The following is a 17,831-nucleotide window of genomic DNA, read 5'->3' on the forward strand; positions in this document are numbered from 1 at the left end:
TTATGATGGCTTATTATTAACAGTAAATTAATATGAATTATAAAAGTACACATTTGCTCCTCCACTATTACCCACTGCCCAGCATAAAATAAAATAACCCAAAATAGAATTCCAGATTTTATTAGAGAATATATCTAAAATACAATATTTATTAAGTTATGATATATTATTTGAATGGAAATATACTCTGTATCACAACTATAACAATCTTTACAGATAATACTTCATTTACATCCCTATATTTCAAAAGTCACTAAATTACAACATAATTCATATTTAAGATAACATTGTTACAAATATATAAGAATTTAAAATTTTTCTTTAATTTACCATATTGGAACCACAAACATTTATTTTATCTGATTTACATTACATAGGATCATGACTATTTTACCTGATTTATATTACACAGCTCAGTTTATCTCATTATATGGCTTTGCATTCAATCATCCTACTTTCTTATGTTTTAAAAATAGCATTTTAGTGAACAATTGTGAGTGCTCATTAGCCCACGTGCTATGAACAAAATCAAGGTACTTTTCTCCTACTCCTTATATTATTCTCTGTTACAAAAAGGCTATTACCATAAGCAAAGCACCAGTCACAGCAATTCTGTCAAGCCTGACAATTGGTCTAGGTTTTCACATTTTAGTAGTAAGAATGTCAGGTGAGAGACGAAGGGTCTAGAAAACCAGATAGATGCAAAGCAGCCAGGGTCCAATTCACCAAGGTAGACTTGCGCTTAGCTAAAGGGAAACCCAAAGACTCTTCATTGGACACTGGCTCTGGGACCATCTTATTTGAAGGAAGCTTTGATTTGTCTGTTTTTCAGTGGCTGAGTCGGGCGCCAGTTGTTCACCATCAGGTGTTCAGGTTCGCCCTCTGCGTTGAAGTTAAGGGTACAGAATTTCGATAACTAAAAGACAAAATCGAAGATGAAAAAATTAAAAATAAAAGTTTCACAGTAGTATTCAATTATGCGTTTGTGTTAAATCTTGAAATACATTCCCCAATATCCACAGTTCCATGTTGCAATGTTCAAAATTTAATTTGATTCCCAATAGATATATAATCACATATAGATCACATATATATGCTTTTATACAACAAATCAATTTCTATAAAATACACACAAAAGCTTGCTGTCATTTGAAAGGAAATTTTAGGTGAGCTTGTTTTTTTTCCTCTTTTAATTCTATAATCAAATATCAAAAGCCTATAAAAAAATTCTGAGATGTAAAGTAATACTAACAATTCTAGATCCCAATTAAGGTTTTGTTTTCTACCCCAGGGAAGATAAACGACAGCATCTGTACAACTAGATGAAGTGATCCAGGATCTGCAAATTCCGGGGCCGAATGATGGGCTGACATCTCTTCTTAAATTTATAGAAACACAGGAATGAATCTGCCCAAGCTGGGATTTCAAATCCTTATCATTGGTTAATTTTGATTCCCTTTTAAATTTGCATCAGTTCCCGGCACAGTGATGTGACATAGGCAGCCCTCAACCAGTTTCCTTCTTCTCTGAGGTTGTTTTTGCAAAGTGACACTTCCCTTTCCTTAAGCATGACTTGATCTAAATGAAGAAGGGTGGTTTGGGAAGTAATGTAGCTGCCCATGAATCAATAGCCTTGAACCTGATCTCTTTGGTCCACTAATATTCCCTCGATCACCCCCCAGGAAGTCAACTTCATGTGAGTCAACTACCGTAACACGCACAACCATTGTCACTGCAGTGCACTGATCACTCGAACAGCACAAACTACACTGTATAGGAAATGTGTGTCTGGTCTAAGCTGCTAAAGCAACCTGGAGTGACTTTTAAGAGACACATTTTCTCTAAGGGATGACTCTCGCCTTTGTCAGGATCCAGAAATGTATTCTGACATAAATAAACTGCAGTGAGCTCTTAGGTGAGTGAGCAGTAGGCTGGGAATTATCACCCGTACCTATGCACCCTTGAATGTAACATCTCTTTGTTCCCAGCCTCAGTTTCTTCATAGCTTACAAAAAAGCATTTATTAGGTGACAGACACCTTTCTCATGTAATCTTCAATTTTACCCAACTTTAGAGTAAAAAAGAAAAAACTGCCTAAGGTTATAGTTAACAACAATAAATACTTATTGAGTGCTGATTATATCTGCTAAGCACTGTTGTTGGCATTAGTTGCACAGCTAGAAGCAGCAGGAGGAGGATTAAAGCCCAGGTCTGTCTGTCTCCAAAGGCTAAGTCCTTCTGCCTGGAATAAATGCTCCACCTGACTTTAGCAAACAGACCTGCTCACTGCTAACAGAGATGGGTTCTTTGAGCACGAGCCAGGTCACGCTTTCCAGGAGAGGAGGGGTGGTCAGTGAGCCGGGGTAGGTCCAGTAGTCCAAGCTTTCAGGAAGGAGGCCACGAGGATCAAAGTTAGTGAAGTCGGCACTCTTACCCTGGAACAAGGCAAATACACGGGTTAAAAATGTCACAGGATCAGAGTAGGGTGGAGGCAGGAGAATAGGAAACAGAAGTATTCCCCTCTGGTACCCAGAAAACTTTCAAATTTTTTAAAGAGATGTTCCATGTTCACCAGAAAACAGAATAAAACAAATTAACAGAAGACATTTGACATGGAAATTTAGATTGGCAGATATGAGCAAGAGAACCTGACTATTAATTTCACCTATCCATTTTCTCATCTTGTCCTCTGAAACAGAGGTACCCAAACTTTTTGGCCGGTTTCATGGAAGACAATTTTTCCACGGATAATTTTTCCAGGGGAGGGGTGGAATGGTTTGGGGACGATTCAAGCACATTACATTTACTGTGCACTTTATTTCTTTATTACATTGTAATATATAATGAAATAATTATACAACTCACCATAATGCAGAATCAGTGGGAGCCCTGAGCTTGTTTTCACTTGCCACTCACTGGTAGGGTTTTGATATGAGTCTGCAGGCAATTGATTTATTATGGTCTCTGTGCAGTCAAACCTCTCTGCTAATGATAATCTGTATTTGCAGCCACTCCCTAGCACTAGCATCACCGCCTCAGCTCCACCTCAGATCATCAGGCATTAGATTCTCATAAGGAGCGCGAAACCTAGATCCCTTGCATGTGCAGTTCACAGTAGGGTTCGTGCTCCTATGAGAATCTAATGCTGCCACTGATCGGACAGGAGGTGGAGCTCAGGCAGTAATGTGAGCGATGGGGAGCAACTGCAAATACAGATGAAGCTTCACTCACTCGCCCGCCCCTCATCTCCTGCTGTGCGGCCCAGTTCCTAACAGGCCACGGACCGGTACTTTTCTGTGGCCTGGGGGTTGGGGACCCTTGTTCTAAAATAATCCCTTGTATTTTTCTTTAAGTCATTAACTGATCATAGCCAGTATTTAAAGTGAAATTACTGCCACTGAAATGATGCAATTTTAGGTTGCTGTAACAGAAAATATATAGTATCCTTGATGAGGAGGTAATTGTCTTGCTGTCCTATTTGATGGCTCGGTCAGAACTGAAGAACTGTATTCAGTTCAGGACACCATGCTTTTAGAGCAACAGAAGCAACAGGAAAGAGTTACTGGAAGAGTGACAAGTTTGCTGCAAAGAGACAACTGTCATGTAAGACTAGTTAAAGAGGACTAAAGATAATTAGCCTGGGGGTAGGTAAAAGGCTGATAGAGAATAAGGTCAAGTGGAAGGAAGATTAGGTTCTGCTTTGTTTCTTTTTTTTTTTTGCGGTATAATTGACATGTTATATTAGTTTCAGGAATACAATGTAAAGATTCAATATTTGAATATGTTGTGAAATGATCACCCACAATAAGTCAACACCTGTCAACATATATAGTTACAGAATTTTCTTTTCTTGTGATAAGAACTTTTAAATCTACTCCTAGCAACTTTCAAGTAGGCAATACAGTATTATTAACTATAGACAATATAGTACTTATTTTGACTTATTTATAAGTCATCCCCGCGACTTATTTTATAACCGAAAATTTGTACCTTTTGACCCCTTTCACCCATTTTGGCCTCATCCCCACCTCTGGCAACCACCAATCTCTTCTCTGTATTTTTGAGCTGGTTTTTTGTTTGTTTGTTTGTTTTGTTTTGCTTATTTATTTAGATTCCACATATGAGTTCATATGGTATTTGTCTTTCTTTCTTTGACTTATCTCACTTAGCCTAATGCCCTCAAGGTCCATTCATGTTGTCACAAATGGCATGATTTCATTCTTTTTTATGGCTGAATCCATTATCTCTATCTATCTATATACCACATTTTCTTTATACATTTATTTGTTACTGGATGCTTAGGCTGTTTCTGTCTTGGCAACTGTAAATAATGCTCCAATGAATGAGGGGGTGCATATATCTTTTTGAATTAGTGTTGTAGGATCAGGTTTATTCTATATGAATCAAGAGAGTCATGCTCAGGGTAACAGGTGAGCATTTCAGAAGATAGATGCTGCTTCAATTTGAGGATGAGTTTTATAAAGCCAGGTTGCTACTGCTGATGGTAGTATTTATAAGCAGATGTGCCATGACCTCAGCACAACTGTGTTGTGGAGCGAATTTAAACATGAATTCAAAGAGGTCATAGAATATAAATCTCCACAAAGCATGACTTTACTTGTCATGTTCACCACTGTATTTCCTAGATTAACAAAGTGACCAGCATGTAGTAAGTACTCAGCAAATATCTGCTGTATGAATGAGTGAATAATTTGACCAGATGATCTTTCAGCCTCCTTGCAATCATGATTTTCTCTGATGCATGCATATGGATGTTCAAATGATGGGAAGCAAGATTAAATAAATACAAGTCTTAAAATTATACAAGCATTAGGATCAACTTTGGGATAAAGGTAAGCTAAATAAACGCATAAGCAACATTTTACCTTTATTAACTGCTCATCTAAGCACCACACGTCAAACCGAGACTACTCAATTTGAGCAAAAGAATTTTCAGGGGCTTCCCTGGTGGCGCAGTGGTTGAGAATCTGCCTGCCAATGCAGGGGACACGGGTTCAAGCCCTGGTCTGGGAAGATCCCACATGCCGCGGAGCAACTAGGCCCGTGAGCCACAATTACTGAGCCTGCGCGTCTGGAGCCTGTGCTCCGCAACAAGAGAGGTCGCGATAGTGAGAGGCCCGTGCACCGCGATGAAGAGTGGCCCCCGCTTGCCGCAACTAGAGAAAGCCTTCACACAGAAACGAAGACCCAACACAGCCATAAATTAATTAATTAATTAATTTAAAAAAAAAAGAATTTTCAAAAATGAGTGGGGTATGGAAAAAAGGTACCTTATTCAGGTGGCAAAAAATTCAACTATACCTTTGCTTTAATGGAATCCAGCACATCAACGACTTTCTGGAGGCCTGGTTTAGCATCACCAATCTATAGAAAGAGACAAGCGACAAGATAGTGTAGTCCAGTTAGCACTACACCAGCTTTTGATTAGGGCAGCTCTATGGTAAAATTTCTCCAAATAGCTAACCAAAACCCACCATTTGCTACATGCCACCCATCAGTCTTAGTTTGATTTCCCTACTTTCACTGACAACCTCCTTCTGCTTCTGCCCCTGTAGTTCCCCTAAAATTACCTTCTCAAATGTCACCAGTGATCTCCAACTGCCAAAGCAAAGAGCACTGTTTACGTGCTTACTTTAAGCATAATGCAGGACTTTATGCTATTGCCTTCCCTCCTTTTAAAAATTCTCCCATCTTTTGGCTTTCCTTCTGCTCTCCAGCCTCCCAAATCTCCCTTGACTCCTGTATTCCTTTTCAGTCATTTAATCAGCATCTTTCCTTACAGTTTGCAGTTTCTTAGGGTTGCTTGCTGAGCAGTTTTATCCTCCCTCTTCATGCTTTCCTTGGATGATTTCATATACACTTGTAGCTTCCACCTTGACACAGGATTTCCAGGAACCATGAATCTGCAGCCCAGACCCTTCTCCACTGGGTTTACAACTATCCAGAGGGCAGCTCAACCTGTATGACCTACTCTTGTTGCCTGAATTCTCCAATATGGTATCACTGTCCTTCACTTCTCCAAAACTTGGTCTTAATTTAGCACTATCATAAAATAGTACTATCTAGCTTAAGGTTAAATGGAAAAAAAAATACTAGTGTTCATCCAAAATATGCCTCTTTCTTATTTCATATGTATATACCCTTCACATTTACATCCAAATGGTACCTATGAAATACCTCTGCAATTGTCTTTTTGTCCTCCATCTCTACTGCTACTAGCAGATACATGGGAAAATAAGCCTGAAAATACTTCAGAGCCAAAGGCATTTCCTAGGCTCTTTGTAGAATGTCGTATTTGTTATGAATGTTCTGTCCGGTTAATCTTTTTTGAAAACAGGGGATAAAAAGAATTGGGCCATCAACTAACCTTCAGAAAAATACCCAAAACAGCCAGTCCGTCAGGTTGTTGCGCTGCTTTTCCAAACTCCCCGTACTTGGTGTTCCAATGAACCAAGTGGAGCTAAAGTAGGAGACAAAACCACAAACAACAAATGATTTGCATGATAAAAGCCTACACAGCATTCTAGAGATCTTTTCTTCACAGTTAGAGGTTACTAAAGAAAGTGAAAATGTGGATAATTTTAAATCTAAACTTGTATTTAATTCTAATTGGCATAATGTCAAGTGATTCCTTCAACAACTCTAAGACAAAGAGTTGCATACTTTTGAGGAAAGACAGAAAGTTTATTTCTAGATTTCCATTAAAACAGGATCCTCCAATTTGAATTCATTAATTTTGTGCAAATGGAGGTCTTAGAGAAAGTTTTGCAGCATTAATCGTAATATCACAAATAAAAGTTATAAAAAGCAAATGTGAAGGTCCTTTGTAAAAGAGGTGGTTTGAGTTTACAAAATTAAGCTTTTGAAAGAAAAAAAGTGTATCTTACCTCTGCAGCATATTTCTTTTTATCCACAGTATGCTCAGAACCTTGCTCATCAGATGAACCCCAGTGAAAGTGAAACTGAATCAATCTGTAGGTGCCAGTGAGGGGTCCTCCTTCCAGCACTAAAATTAAAATATATATATATATATATATATATATATATACACACACACACACACACACATTTACATACACACACACTCATACATATGCACGTGAAACACACACTACTGAATATTACAATCTTTAATCCCATTTTATAGTACTAAATTTATGCCTGAACCAACATTTTCACTCTGTGAAAATTAAATCTAGACTCAGGTTTAGTCTACAGAGCTAAAGAGGATCATTTCAACTGTTTATTTTTTTTTCCCCTCACTTGTGTTGACTGAAGGATGGATGCTTTTCCCATCTGTTTTCTGAGCACAGTGGCACTTCTCTTCCAGATTTTTTTTGGACCTCCTCATAGGTTCAGGTTGAGGTTCAGAGAGAGGAAATTTTCAGGGGAACTATGAATTCCTCTGTGAATCAGTGAGGAAGTGCCCACAGCTGCTCGCCAGTGCTGGTCTGCTGCACACCTACAAGCTGAGGAATCTCTCCTCTGCCATGGCCCAGTGACTGACCTTCAGCCAGCTTTGCTAACCTCTGATACCAGTTCTTACCAGAATTTGTGAAACAATAAGCATTCCCTTGAGCTTAACAACATAAAATCAATTTTCCTTACACAGGCTTTTTCCTTACACAGGCTTACAATTTTCCTCACACAGCAGATTGTCGCTGCTACTAATTAGCTTTATACCCTTAAAATGTTCTATTTGACTTTCTGATTTTAATTTGCTCATCTGTAGAATGGATACCTCCAATTATTTACTACTTCACTAAGAATTGACTGATCATCTGTGAGATGCAGTGCATAATGCTTTCTTGAAATTCTAACTTTAATAATCATCCCATCCCATGATTCTACTGTTCTGGTATTAATGTAACTTTGTTATACTTAAATCCATATTAGAAATCACATCCTTAGACTATAGTCTATCTGTAGCTAATTAATGAGCTGTGTCTTAAGAGAGGATTAAAGTAGTAAGAAATCACTCTTTCTCCCATTCCCTCCAATAAGCCTTTTACCTAATTTATATGTATTAATGGGACTTAACTGATATACTTAAAAGTTTTAAAAATTAGTTTAGTTCTACTACTTCAATTTTATATCTCTAGAACTGGGATTAGAACACCTTTTGCTATAAGTGTATTTTATTAGCTTTGGTTTATAATTCCACAGAGTAATGAGCCCAAACTAATTTTGGCTTTGTAAAACCAAGGGACAAAGTCTGTACAAAAAAGTTTGTTCGCTCAACTTCACCTAAATATGCTTAGATGGTAGCAATACCCATTCATCTATTCAAAGAAAAGATAATGCTGGCTGGAAGATATTTAGGCAGTCAGGCCTTTCTATGGCTCCTGATACAAACTCTGGCTGCCAGGTCTGCCTTACAATAGGCCAGGAGAAGAAAAGAATAAAAAATAAAGAAAGAGAGAACAAATTATAAATGGTATTACATTACAGATCTCTTAAGAAACATGAATTTGGATGTATTCTGATAATATCACATCTCTTGAAACTTAAGAACAACTTTTATTGTAAAAGTGTTTTTCTAAATCTGATAAGGAAAGAATTATCCTTATATCCCCAAAATAGACTTTTTCCAAAATGAAGGAATTCCCATTTTTCATAATTATATATACCCTTAAAACAAAATACATGTTTATAAGGTAAATTGATACCAAAATTAATTCCTTTATAATAACTTTTTAAAACTACTAACTAACTGGCTGATCATAAAAACCATTTGTAATATCATTAATTCTACCAAGTGGCAAAATTAGTTAAATAAAACCGTAGTAAGCATCTACGATAACTGATCTTATTTCAGAAAAGATTTAGAATTAGGCAAGAGTATATGAGCTTTTATTAAATAAGGCTTTCTAATACTAAAAAAAAAAAAAAAAGAAACACTCTAGGTTCAAAGATTAAACACTTTCAGGGCTAATCTATTATTCCCAGATACCTGTTTGAACTCCTGTTAAAATAAAACCATGTTGCTATGTAGATTAGAAGCCCACTGTAATTAGGAAAGGTATTAAATTATTAAAGTTTAATTGCTACAAAAAGCATTTCTGGTCTTCTTCAACTAATTGGTCATTCCTCAGCAAATTCTTAGCATGGAGTTTAGTCAATGAAATCCCTCAAAACATTGTTATAATAATAAATTGCCATCAACTCTAATAAAGGTAGCATACATCTTTTTATTTGAGAAATAGGAAAGACAAGGTTAAAGATGGAGCTTACGCAATATTCTGGATCTACTTATTTTTTTACTTAATTTGATTGCTCCAAGCCATTTTCTAAACTACCCCAGTTTAAAATAAAACCTGTTTTTCTAATGCAAAAATAATTTTAAAGAATATCAGAAATTGCTGATATTCTTTTAAAAATTGTTTTTTTTTCCTCTGTAAAATCTTAGTGGGGCTCTGAAGAGTCAATCACCACTTGTACACAGAAATGTTTTCCACAAGTGATGATAGAGATACATAAATGGGGTTTTCTACTCAAAGACTCAATGTCTTTTTCAAGACCCCTCCAAACTTAATTTAAATCCAAATCTCAAAACCAAGAGCCCCAGAAGATTTTAACTTTTTGATCTTCCATCAGTTATACATACTATATATAAAACACAAAATAAGCACTAAATGTAATATTATAATCTGTCTTCCTATACATATTACTTACGTAAATTATACATTACTCGTGAAAAGAGATTCATTCCAGTAATATTGAAATAAATTAGATAATTATGCAAATTAAAGACAAAATTTAACATTAAAAATTGTTTTCCTTCTTGATCACTTTATTATTACTTAATATAAGATGCATCCAAATAACAAACTAAAGACCTTGGTGAATGTCAATAATCTCTCTTAAATCCAAAATATAAATAAACTATTCCCAATAATCCTTAGTTTAAAACTAAAATTTAAGGGATTTCCTATTGATGAAGTAAATGAATAAGTCTACTAAAAACACACTTCTAGCAGGTGAATAATTTTCTCTATGAATAATTTGAAATTTATTAAATCGGTTTTGGTTTTTCGGCAGTGGTCAATAATCCTAGGGCTACCTATTAAGGTTAAAAAAAATGTCAGTGTAGACAAATCTGAGAAATAGACACCCACATTCCATTTCTTTTTATGTAGTGAAATATTTAGCTGTCACTTTCACTAGTGTAAGCACAATTAAGATTCAAGAGAACAGAAATTTTCAGTTTCAGGTTTATGGCAATTGTTCGAGAGTAAAAAAAAAGTAACTCTTTGACATGAACATAATTAAATACGGTGTCTAGAATGCTTTTGTCAGTTTTATAGAAGCTTAGGGTTCTGCTCACACCATTAGCAGTATGCAGGACAAGCCCTTCCATTTTTTGTTGTTTTGTTTCCTTTTAACTTATAATTGTTTGTAAAAGGAAAATGTTAAAGCTTCAAAAGCAAGTCCCTGAAAATCAAGCAGGACTCTTGTATGACGATCCATTGTATCATACAAACAATGATATGCTTGAAATGAACACAGGTAAACTCAGCTTCCTTCCTTCTCTTTCTTGAAATAATAAAAACAGATAAAAATATTCCAATTTCTAAAAGCAGAAATGATATGAGAGTTGTATATGGGTTGGCCCAATAATTCAAGCATTGGTTTTTCAATATTTGCCTCCAACTTTGCTATAAAGCAGGAGAGTTTTAAATTCATTAATAAAAGTTAATAAGTTAGCAGGAGTTAATAATTTGACTACTATTCTTTTATCCCAGATGAAGCATGTAATAAAAGATCTCAAGCAGGAAGATTTATTTTTTAATAATTAAAAAAAAAAACCTAACAGGATTAACAATTTTTCATTAATTTAAGGTGGTTTATTTTTAAAGGAATTTAGAAGATTGATGAGAGCTTTAACCCAAGCTTGTAGTTAAAGCCTATTAACTCCACATTTAAAAAGATTTCTCTCAAGCTTAAACATAGCAATAGATTCTACCAGTTCAGTTCCTTATACCCAAGTATTTAAGTTTGGGTATAAGATAACATTTAGGATACATCTGAAAATCTGAGTCTATGAGAAGTTCTAAAAGACTGAAATCTCACTGGGGGTGGAGGGGGGAAGTAAATGAACTGAAGCATTTAAATACAGAAAATAAAGGATATCTAAAAATGTTAACACCATGAAAATAATTCCTAACAAAAAGAGATGATAAACTGTCCATTTTAAAAAACTGAGTGACCAAAATGAAAAAATATTTTTCGACTTAAGTGAACAGAAAATATATCAGTTTTTAAAAACATGGTACAAGTACGAACACACTAAATATTAACTATGATGGTCCTTCAAATATTCTTATTCAATTTCTATTTTTAAGTGGTTGCCATTTAGTCTCATTCCAACAAACTAGGAAGGAGATGATTAGCAAGGAACTTAAACTCTTGAGCGTTCTGTTTCTTCATGTTTATTTTAAGTGGGTTTGACTAGAGTATCTCTACCATTTGTTCTAACTTGAGAGTCTAGGATCTTAAAAAAAATGTCTAAAGGGTGTTTCTCTGCATGGGATGATTGGTTTTGTTTCACTTTGTTTTCTTTTTTCTATCCTGTAGATGTGTTTTCCCTTAACATCAACATTTAATATATTCTGTATTCTAGAAAAAAAAAATGCTTCCTTGTTTAATCAAAACAACTGCAAATGTTGAAGAGGTATGGGCAAAATTACAAAGGAGTCTTTCATATGTAAAGGAGAACAAGTCTTTCTAACATTCACTCCTCTTGTTTTTACTGTACCTCTCTTGCCTGGCTCTCTCAGGTCCCCCACGTTTCCTACTTCTTTTTGCCTGGAGTCTCCTCCAAGACACTGAAATCCTTCAAGCCTCATCCTTCAACCACAAACTTTATTCACCCTGAAAAGTCTTTTCTGACTTGCTCAGGCCAACTCCAAACCTGCTTTCCATATTTCCTTGGAATACTTCCTTGTTGCACTTATCAAAGTGACTGTCAGCATCTATTATTTCTATGTCTTTCTACTTGAGGTATCCCCATCATGGCCTCCGGGGATGCAGGAGAGGGACCAGGACTCCATCCTGCCCTCAAGATGCCTAGCTTGTCTTACATATAAGTGGTGTTCGTAAGATTCTTTTTTTTTTTTTTTTTTTTGCATAAAAACTAGGTGAATAATACCTCTGTCTCTAAAGACATGGGTTTGAGCCTCTATCTGAACCACTTGATTTTCATCTGTTTCACAATCTAAACATGGCCAGTTGCTTTAGTAATGTATGTGTTATTCACCAGAAGTAGTTAGACAAAGGTGGCTAGCTCTCATTAGTTCCTGCTTATGTAGAAATCCATCAGAACTTGACATATTCATGGTAAAACATATTATTATGTAATAATGTCATATATAAAATCAGTACATAGTTTAATATAATAAATGGCATGTTTGGGACAATATAAAAGTGAGATTTTAAAATACCATCAAGTGATGGGAAGTAATTTTAAAGCTAATTAAAAACTTAATTCAAAAAACTTATCAGAGGTGCAATAGCTACAGCAATTGCCTAATAAAGGCAGTCAAATTGTGTGCAGACCCGACAAGAGCAGTGGTCATTTACTGAGGAATTGTTAGCTACCAGGCACTAGGCTTTATATGTCTGTCCCATTCAATCCTTCCTCTGTAATAGATACTACTGCTACTCCAATTTTACAGTTAAGAAAACAAAAACTTAGGGTAAGTTACTATCACTCCCAAGAGGGGAGGAAGGAAGAATTTTTTCAAAACTGTACTGAATACATTGGATAGCTACTGAAAGAGAATAGAGTCAACTCTATTATAATGACTATAATTACATTTATATACCATGTGAGTACTATAGGTCATTACTCCAACATTCTGACAGCATTATTGAATGTTGTCTCTATCTTCCCTCATTTTGCCCCAATGCTCCCCGCCCCCCCCCCCCAGACTCCCACACCACCACACATAATGTGTTTGTAGCTCCATTCACTCAGTGCCCTTCAGAGGAAAGCACTCAGAAAAATAGGACACTGGCAACAAAATCAAAGGTATTGTTCTCCTATTTCTAAGCAAGAAAAAAAGAACAATTCAAAGGGCATTCTGTAAAGAGCTTTACTACAAATAAATTATGGTAATTGGTTTTGTCAGTAATGGACCAGGTATGTCCAACCAACTCCAAAACATTTTCCTTTGTGGAATGAATTTCTGGGTGGATACCAAGATACACGGCCACCTTTATCACACTAGCCCAATGCTGAGAAACTATTTGTAAATACAATGTTTCCAAGAATTTCAGGATTTTAAAGTATTAGGTTTTCATCACTCTTCTCGCTGCTACCTTGAAGATCACCCTAGGATGTGCTTTTTACTGGATAGGCATCAATTCTGGAAAACAAATATTTTAGAAAGGGTCTTAAAAGTTCAATTTTTGCAAATCTCATCTTTGCTGATCTCTGTTGCCAGGGGACCTTGCGTTTTGTGACTTTTTGCAGGCATGTCACAGTTATTCAATGCCCTACATAGAAACCAGGAATTTTACAGGGAGAGACAGCCGCTGCCACTTCAAAGTAATCAGCCTACTCCTCAGAGACCGCAACCTAATGAAGATTATCAGAGTGTAGTATTACAGGGGTCCTGCTGCTGCTCCTGTTAAGCTGGGAAACAGCTACTGGCTGAAATGCACAAGTTATTTTTTAAACACTGACCTGCTTTGTCCTGGGAGTCATCAAACTCCACGTTGAAAGAGTGACCGTTGTTGATAATTCTCCGGGAAGTCGCTTGCTCATAGCGAAGAGACAGAGGCTTCAGGGTAGGGTCATGAACGGCTGCCTGGGTGTGGATGTCAACAGGGGACTGGCGCTCTCCCTTGGCGATGGGGAAGTCCTTATGCCATTGCTCGGGTCCTGGGTTTGAGAACAGATGTGTGAACCCCCCAATGTGGGGAAGGGCACATGCAGACCCCTAGAAAAGGGCAATGACTCTGGAGCCAAACTGCTCAGCTCCAATTCTGGCGGCACCACCGAACAGCTGAATAACCTTTGGGAAAACATTTGATCTGTGCCTTAGTTTTCTCATTTGTATTAGGGGGTAATAATAACATCTAGCTTATAGAGGTTGGTGTGAGAATTAGAATCAATACATGTAAAGCTTTTAGAACAAGTAGTGAGCGCCATATAAATATTAGCCATTTTTATGCTCCTTTTACTGAAATTGAGCAACTGACACTGGGTTTGTGATTAGGATTTGGGATACGCAAGCTCACTTAAGACACTCCAGCAGATCGGAATTCCTTCGTCTAGTCCTCGGACTAGATGTAAGGACAGAGTCAACTGCTCAGGCCCGGGCGCCCCTCCTTTAATGGTCAGGATCCCCATAACCTGGGGATCCCCAAACCCCTAGAGATGTTCAAAGATGCGCCAGACATATCTTTCCCTTGCGTTTGCTGGCCCGGTAGAACCCAGATCTGTGGCCCTGATAAAGCTGGGTTCCTGGTGACCTCCTAACATAAGAAGTCGAGAGATGAAGGGAAAACTCAGAAATCAGCGCAAAGGATTCAGACCAGCCCAAGAAAATGCCCCGGAACAGTTCGTGCTGAGAGTCTTAGCCACAGGTGGTGCTGAGGATGAAGTGGGGGGGGGGGGGGTGAAGGGGGTTCCCTAACTTCTCTGCGATCAACAACTGTTTCCTTACAACCCTTCCTAGTTTATTCCTGGGTCGGGATAGGATGGTCTCCGGCTCGTGACCCTGGAGGGGCTGTCCGTGGGTCCCGCGGCTGCGGCTGCGCACCCCTTTCCCCGGGTCCTGCGCGCCGCAGCGGGACGCAGGGATTCCTCGACAGTGGTCTCGGGCTCTGCGCTGGGGGCATCCCGCGCCTGGGAGCGGCGGGCGGGGCGGGTGCCGGAGGCGCACCTGAGCCTCGGGTGCTCCGGACGGCAGCGGTTAACAGTTGGTGCGGGCGCTGCGGGTACCGGGGCCCCGGGCGCCGCGCCGCCCCGCCCGCCGCCCGCACTCACCGTTGTGCTTGCCGTATCCCCAGTGATGGGACATGGTCGCGCCGTAGGTCCGGGCAGAGGAGTTGGCGCGGATCTAAGCGGCGGCTGCTCGGGCGCCTGCAACGTGTGTCCGCGGGACGCGCCGTCGCCGGCTTTTATAAGGCTCCCGCCAACTTCGTGCTTGGGGGCGGCCCGGGGGAGGGGGGCCCCGGGTGGACCTGGGCGACGCGGGGAGGAGGTGACAGGCGGAGGTGATCTCCCCGCGCTCGGGGCGGGCCGGGCTGGCGAGGCTCCGGGGGCGGGGAGAACGCCCTCCCGGCGGGCGCTCGGCCAGGCTCAGGAGCTCCTCTCCCAACGCCCGGCTCCCTCGGCCCGCGGCGCGGGCCCCGGGTCCCTGGGCAGCCACGAGGCTCCGAGCCCTCCGCGCGCGCGCGTGGAGGCGGCGGGGGCAGCTGCTCCTGGGCTCCTGGGTTGGACTGGGCTGCGGAGCGTCTACGTGCACCCCATCCCCCTCCGGGGCGCTGAGGCTGGCGGCAGCGCTGACAGCTCGGGACCCGGGCCCGGTGCCTCTCATCCCCTGTCCCCTTTGTGATCGCATCCTTGGCCTCGGAGCCCTCCCGCCCCGCCCCATCGGCCCCACCCGCGCCGAGGTCTCCAGCCCGGAGGGTTGCTGACCGGTATCCCCGACCCTGGGCCGGCAAGCTCGGTTAGGAGCTATGACCTTGGGGCAAATAGGGATACGGTCCCTTGAGGCGCTGGGGAGCGAGCCGCTTAGGGTTGAGAACCACGCTCCCCCTGCTGGAAGGCCGTGGAATAAATCAAGAAAGAGGAGAGCGTCTCTTTTGCGTTAAGTCCAAACTGAGGCGAGCAAGGGAGAATGCATTTCCTTGAGAGCTGTCAAGGTCTCATATAAAGTGCTCATCTCCTCCTACCTTCTTTTTTCTCTTTAAAAAATTAATTTTGCGGGAGAGAATTCCTAGTTGAGTACATATTGATTTAAAGCAATCAAAACTTCTAAAGAATCACTTTTCTAACAGGAATTGGGTAAAAGAAAGAATTTCTTGCAAAAAGATGAGAATTTCCTTGGCTAACAAAGGAAACTTGGCATCTGGCATACCTAAAAACCAATTCAAAGAAATTTAAGACAGGATATTTTTGGGACAAGGCAACATTATAGCTTTCCTGGGCCCTAGGCATTTTGCCTTTATGGGTCCCTTCTTCATAAACATACACACACACGCACAAGCTCACACACACATACAGGTATTTATGGCTGTATTGATATAAAGATTAATACCTTAATATTATATATTTAAACATTTTCTTTGATCTAAATGTTCAATTTTTTCTTCTGATTTTAAAAGAAAATATTTTCATGGATATCTAAAAGTGTTGCCCGAGTCACTGTTTTTCCTGTACCTAATGGGTAAGTCAGGACTGTTTTGAGGTGGGGACAGAATTCATTTCCCTCAAGGGACTTTGCCACAAAAAGTGGAGAAGGATTTTCTGTCCTGTGGATCTCTGTGATCTTTGAGAGCATAGTATTGGAGTTAAAATTGGGGCAGCAGGACACAGTTTTACACAATTCTATCAGCCTTAACATCATATTACTCTTATAATAAATAAAAGGATAAATTATAATATTAGTGTAAATTTTTGCAATGTTGATCTCAAAATCATTATTTACTATTTATTTCAGTCAATTCCACACAAACAAATATGATTCACATTTAGATTTACTTGCTTTTGTCCTAAGACTCCAGAAAAGTGTATATCTCTTTGTGCTGGGGTCTTCTGGTTGATGTCACCGTGAATTCTTAGGCAGTGAGCTATTTTTGATTTCTAGTAACATCAGAAAATGTAGTTCGTAGTTACAAAGAACCTGTTATTTATGCCTCTGTAGCTGCATAGTGTCTTGTGGAGCCCAGTAAAATAATTTTGATTCTTTGCATAATTTTGAAATATTTACTTAATTCAAAAGGAGAGGGCCTTGCAGTTTCTACGAGACTCTTCACTAGGCCCTGGGGATGTAAAGTTGGTAAGTGCTAAGAGTTGAATACTAAGTCTATGAATGTAAAGTGGGTTCTAAAGATTCTGTGAAGGTAGCTAGGCTTTCAGATCTGCTGGAATCATTGTGTATTTCTTATTTTCTGTGGAGCTGGATTGTGGCTTTACTAACATGGAAGTAATAAGAGTATATTTTGATTAATAAATATCTCTAAAACTTCAAACACCACCAAACTGCAGTTCAGAAAATAGATTCTTATTATTCAAGTGAGTTTCCCCCTTCTCTCTCACTTCTGGAAAATGAACTCATTTTCAGTGGAGCACGCCCTCCCCACAGAGCTGCGCTTGGGGAGAATGTCACACGCTCACTGCAGGGCAGAAAATATATCTCATCTTTGGATATTCAGCAGAGATCTACATTTTTTTATTAACTTTTTTTATTACAGTGATTGTCTTAATACTTTTTTCTGTCCATTTTTTTTCAATGATGGAGATGGCTTTGTGCCTTCATGTAGATACATTCAGAATGTAACTTTATTTTACTGAGGGCATTCTTAGCAGGCAGTCATGATTCAGTTATGTTCAAAAGACTACTCTAAGATTAGATTTTTAAATATAAAAAATATTAATTATCCTGTCCCCATGTTTCTACTAGAGGGAAAGACTTGTTCATTTAAGAATAATTCTAAATAAAGAAACTGTACAGTACCTGAAGAAAGGCACTTTTTTCCTGCCCCAGGAGGAAGAAATGGCAGGCTATATATCAGGGAAATATAATATAAAAATCTTGAAGTCCATGCTCTAATTATCATAATAAAAAGGCTTC

General features: G+C 39.0%; 1 protein-coding gene across 1 annotated transcript; it reads right to left on the reverse strand.

Annotated features, from left to right (window-relative positions):
- Positions 1-104: 104 nt before the first annotated feature.
- CA2 (carbonic anhydrase 2) lies at positions 105-15,194 on the reverse strand. Its single transcript, XM_082363625.1, has 7 exons — positions 15,020-15,194; positions 13,712-13,909; positions 6,909-7,027; positions 6,389-6,481; positions 5,323-5,385; positions 2,280-2,435; positions 105-916 (listed from the first exon to the last, which is right to left on the reverse strand). The coding sequence occupies exons 1-7, from the start codon at positions 15,051-15,053 to the stop codon at positions 797-799; spliced, it is 783 nt and encodes a 260-aa protein (XP_082219751.1). The 5' UTR covers positions 15,054-15,194; the 3' UTR covers positions 105-796.
- Positions 15,195-17,831: the final 2,637 nt, after the last annotated feature.

Source organism: Balaenoptera borealis (genome assembly GCF_965194805.1).
Source record: "Balaenoptera borealis genome assembly, chromosome: 17".
NCBI classification, from domain to species: domain Eukaryota; kingdom Metazoa; phylum Chordata; class Mammalia; order Artiodactyla; family Balaenopteridae; genus Balaenoptera; species Balaenoptera borealis.

Bases quoted from the DNA above. Each gene is read 5' to 3' on its own strand.
- CA2 (XM_082363625.1), bottom strand. From the start codon at position 15,053: ATGTCCCATCACTGGGGATACGGCAAGCACAACG. The intron at 7,028-13,711 runs GTCAGTGTTTAA...TTTTAATTTTAG, and splicing joins TGACTCCCAGGACAAAGCAG to TGCTGGAAGGAGGACCCCTC. The intron at 6,482-6,908 runs GTAAGATACACT...CTCCTACTTTAG, and splicing joins AAAAGAAATATGCTGCAGAG to CTCCACTTGGTTCATTGGAA.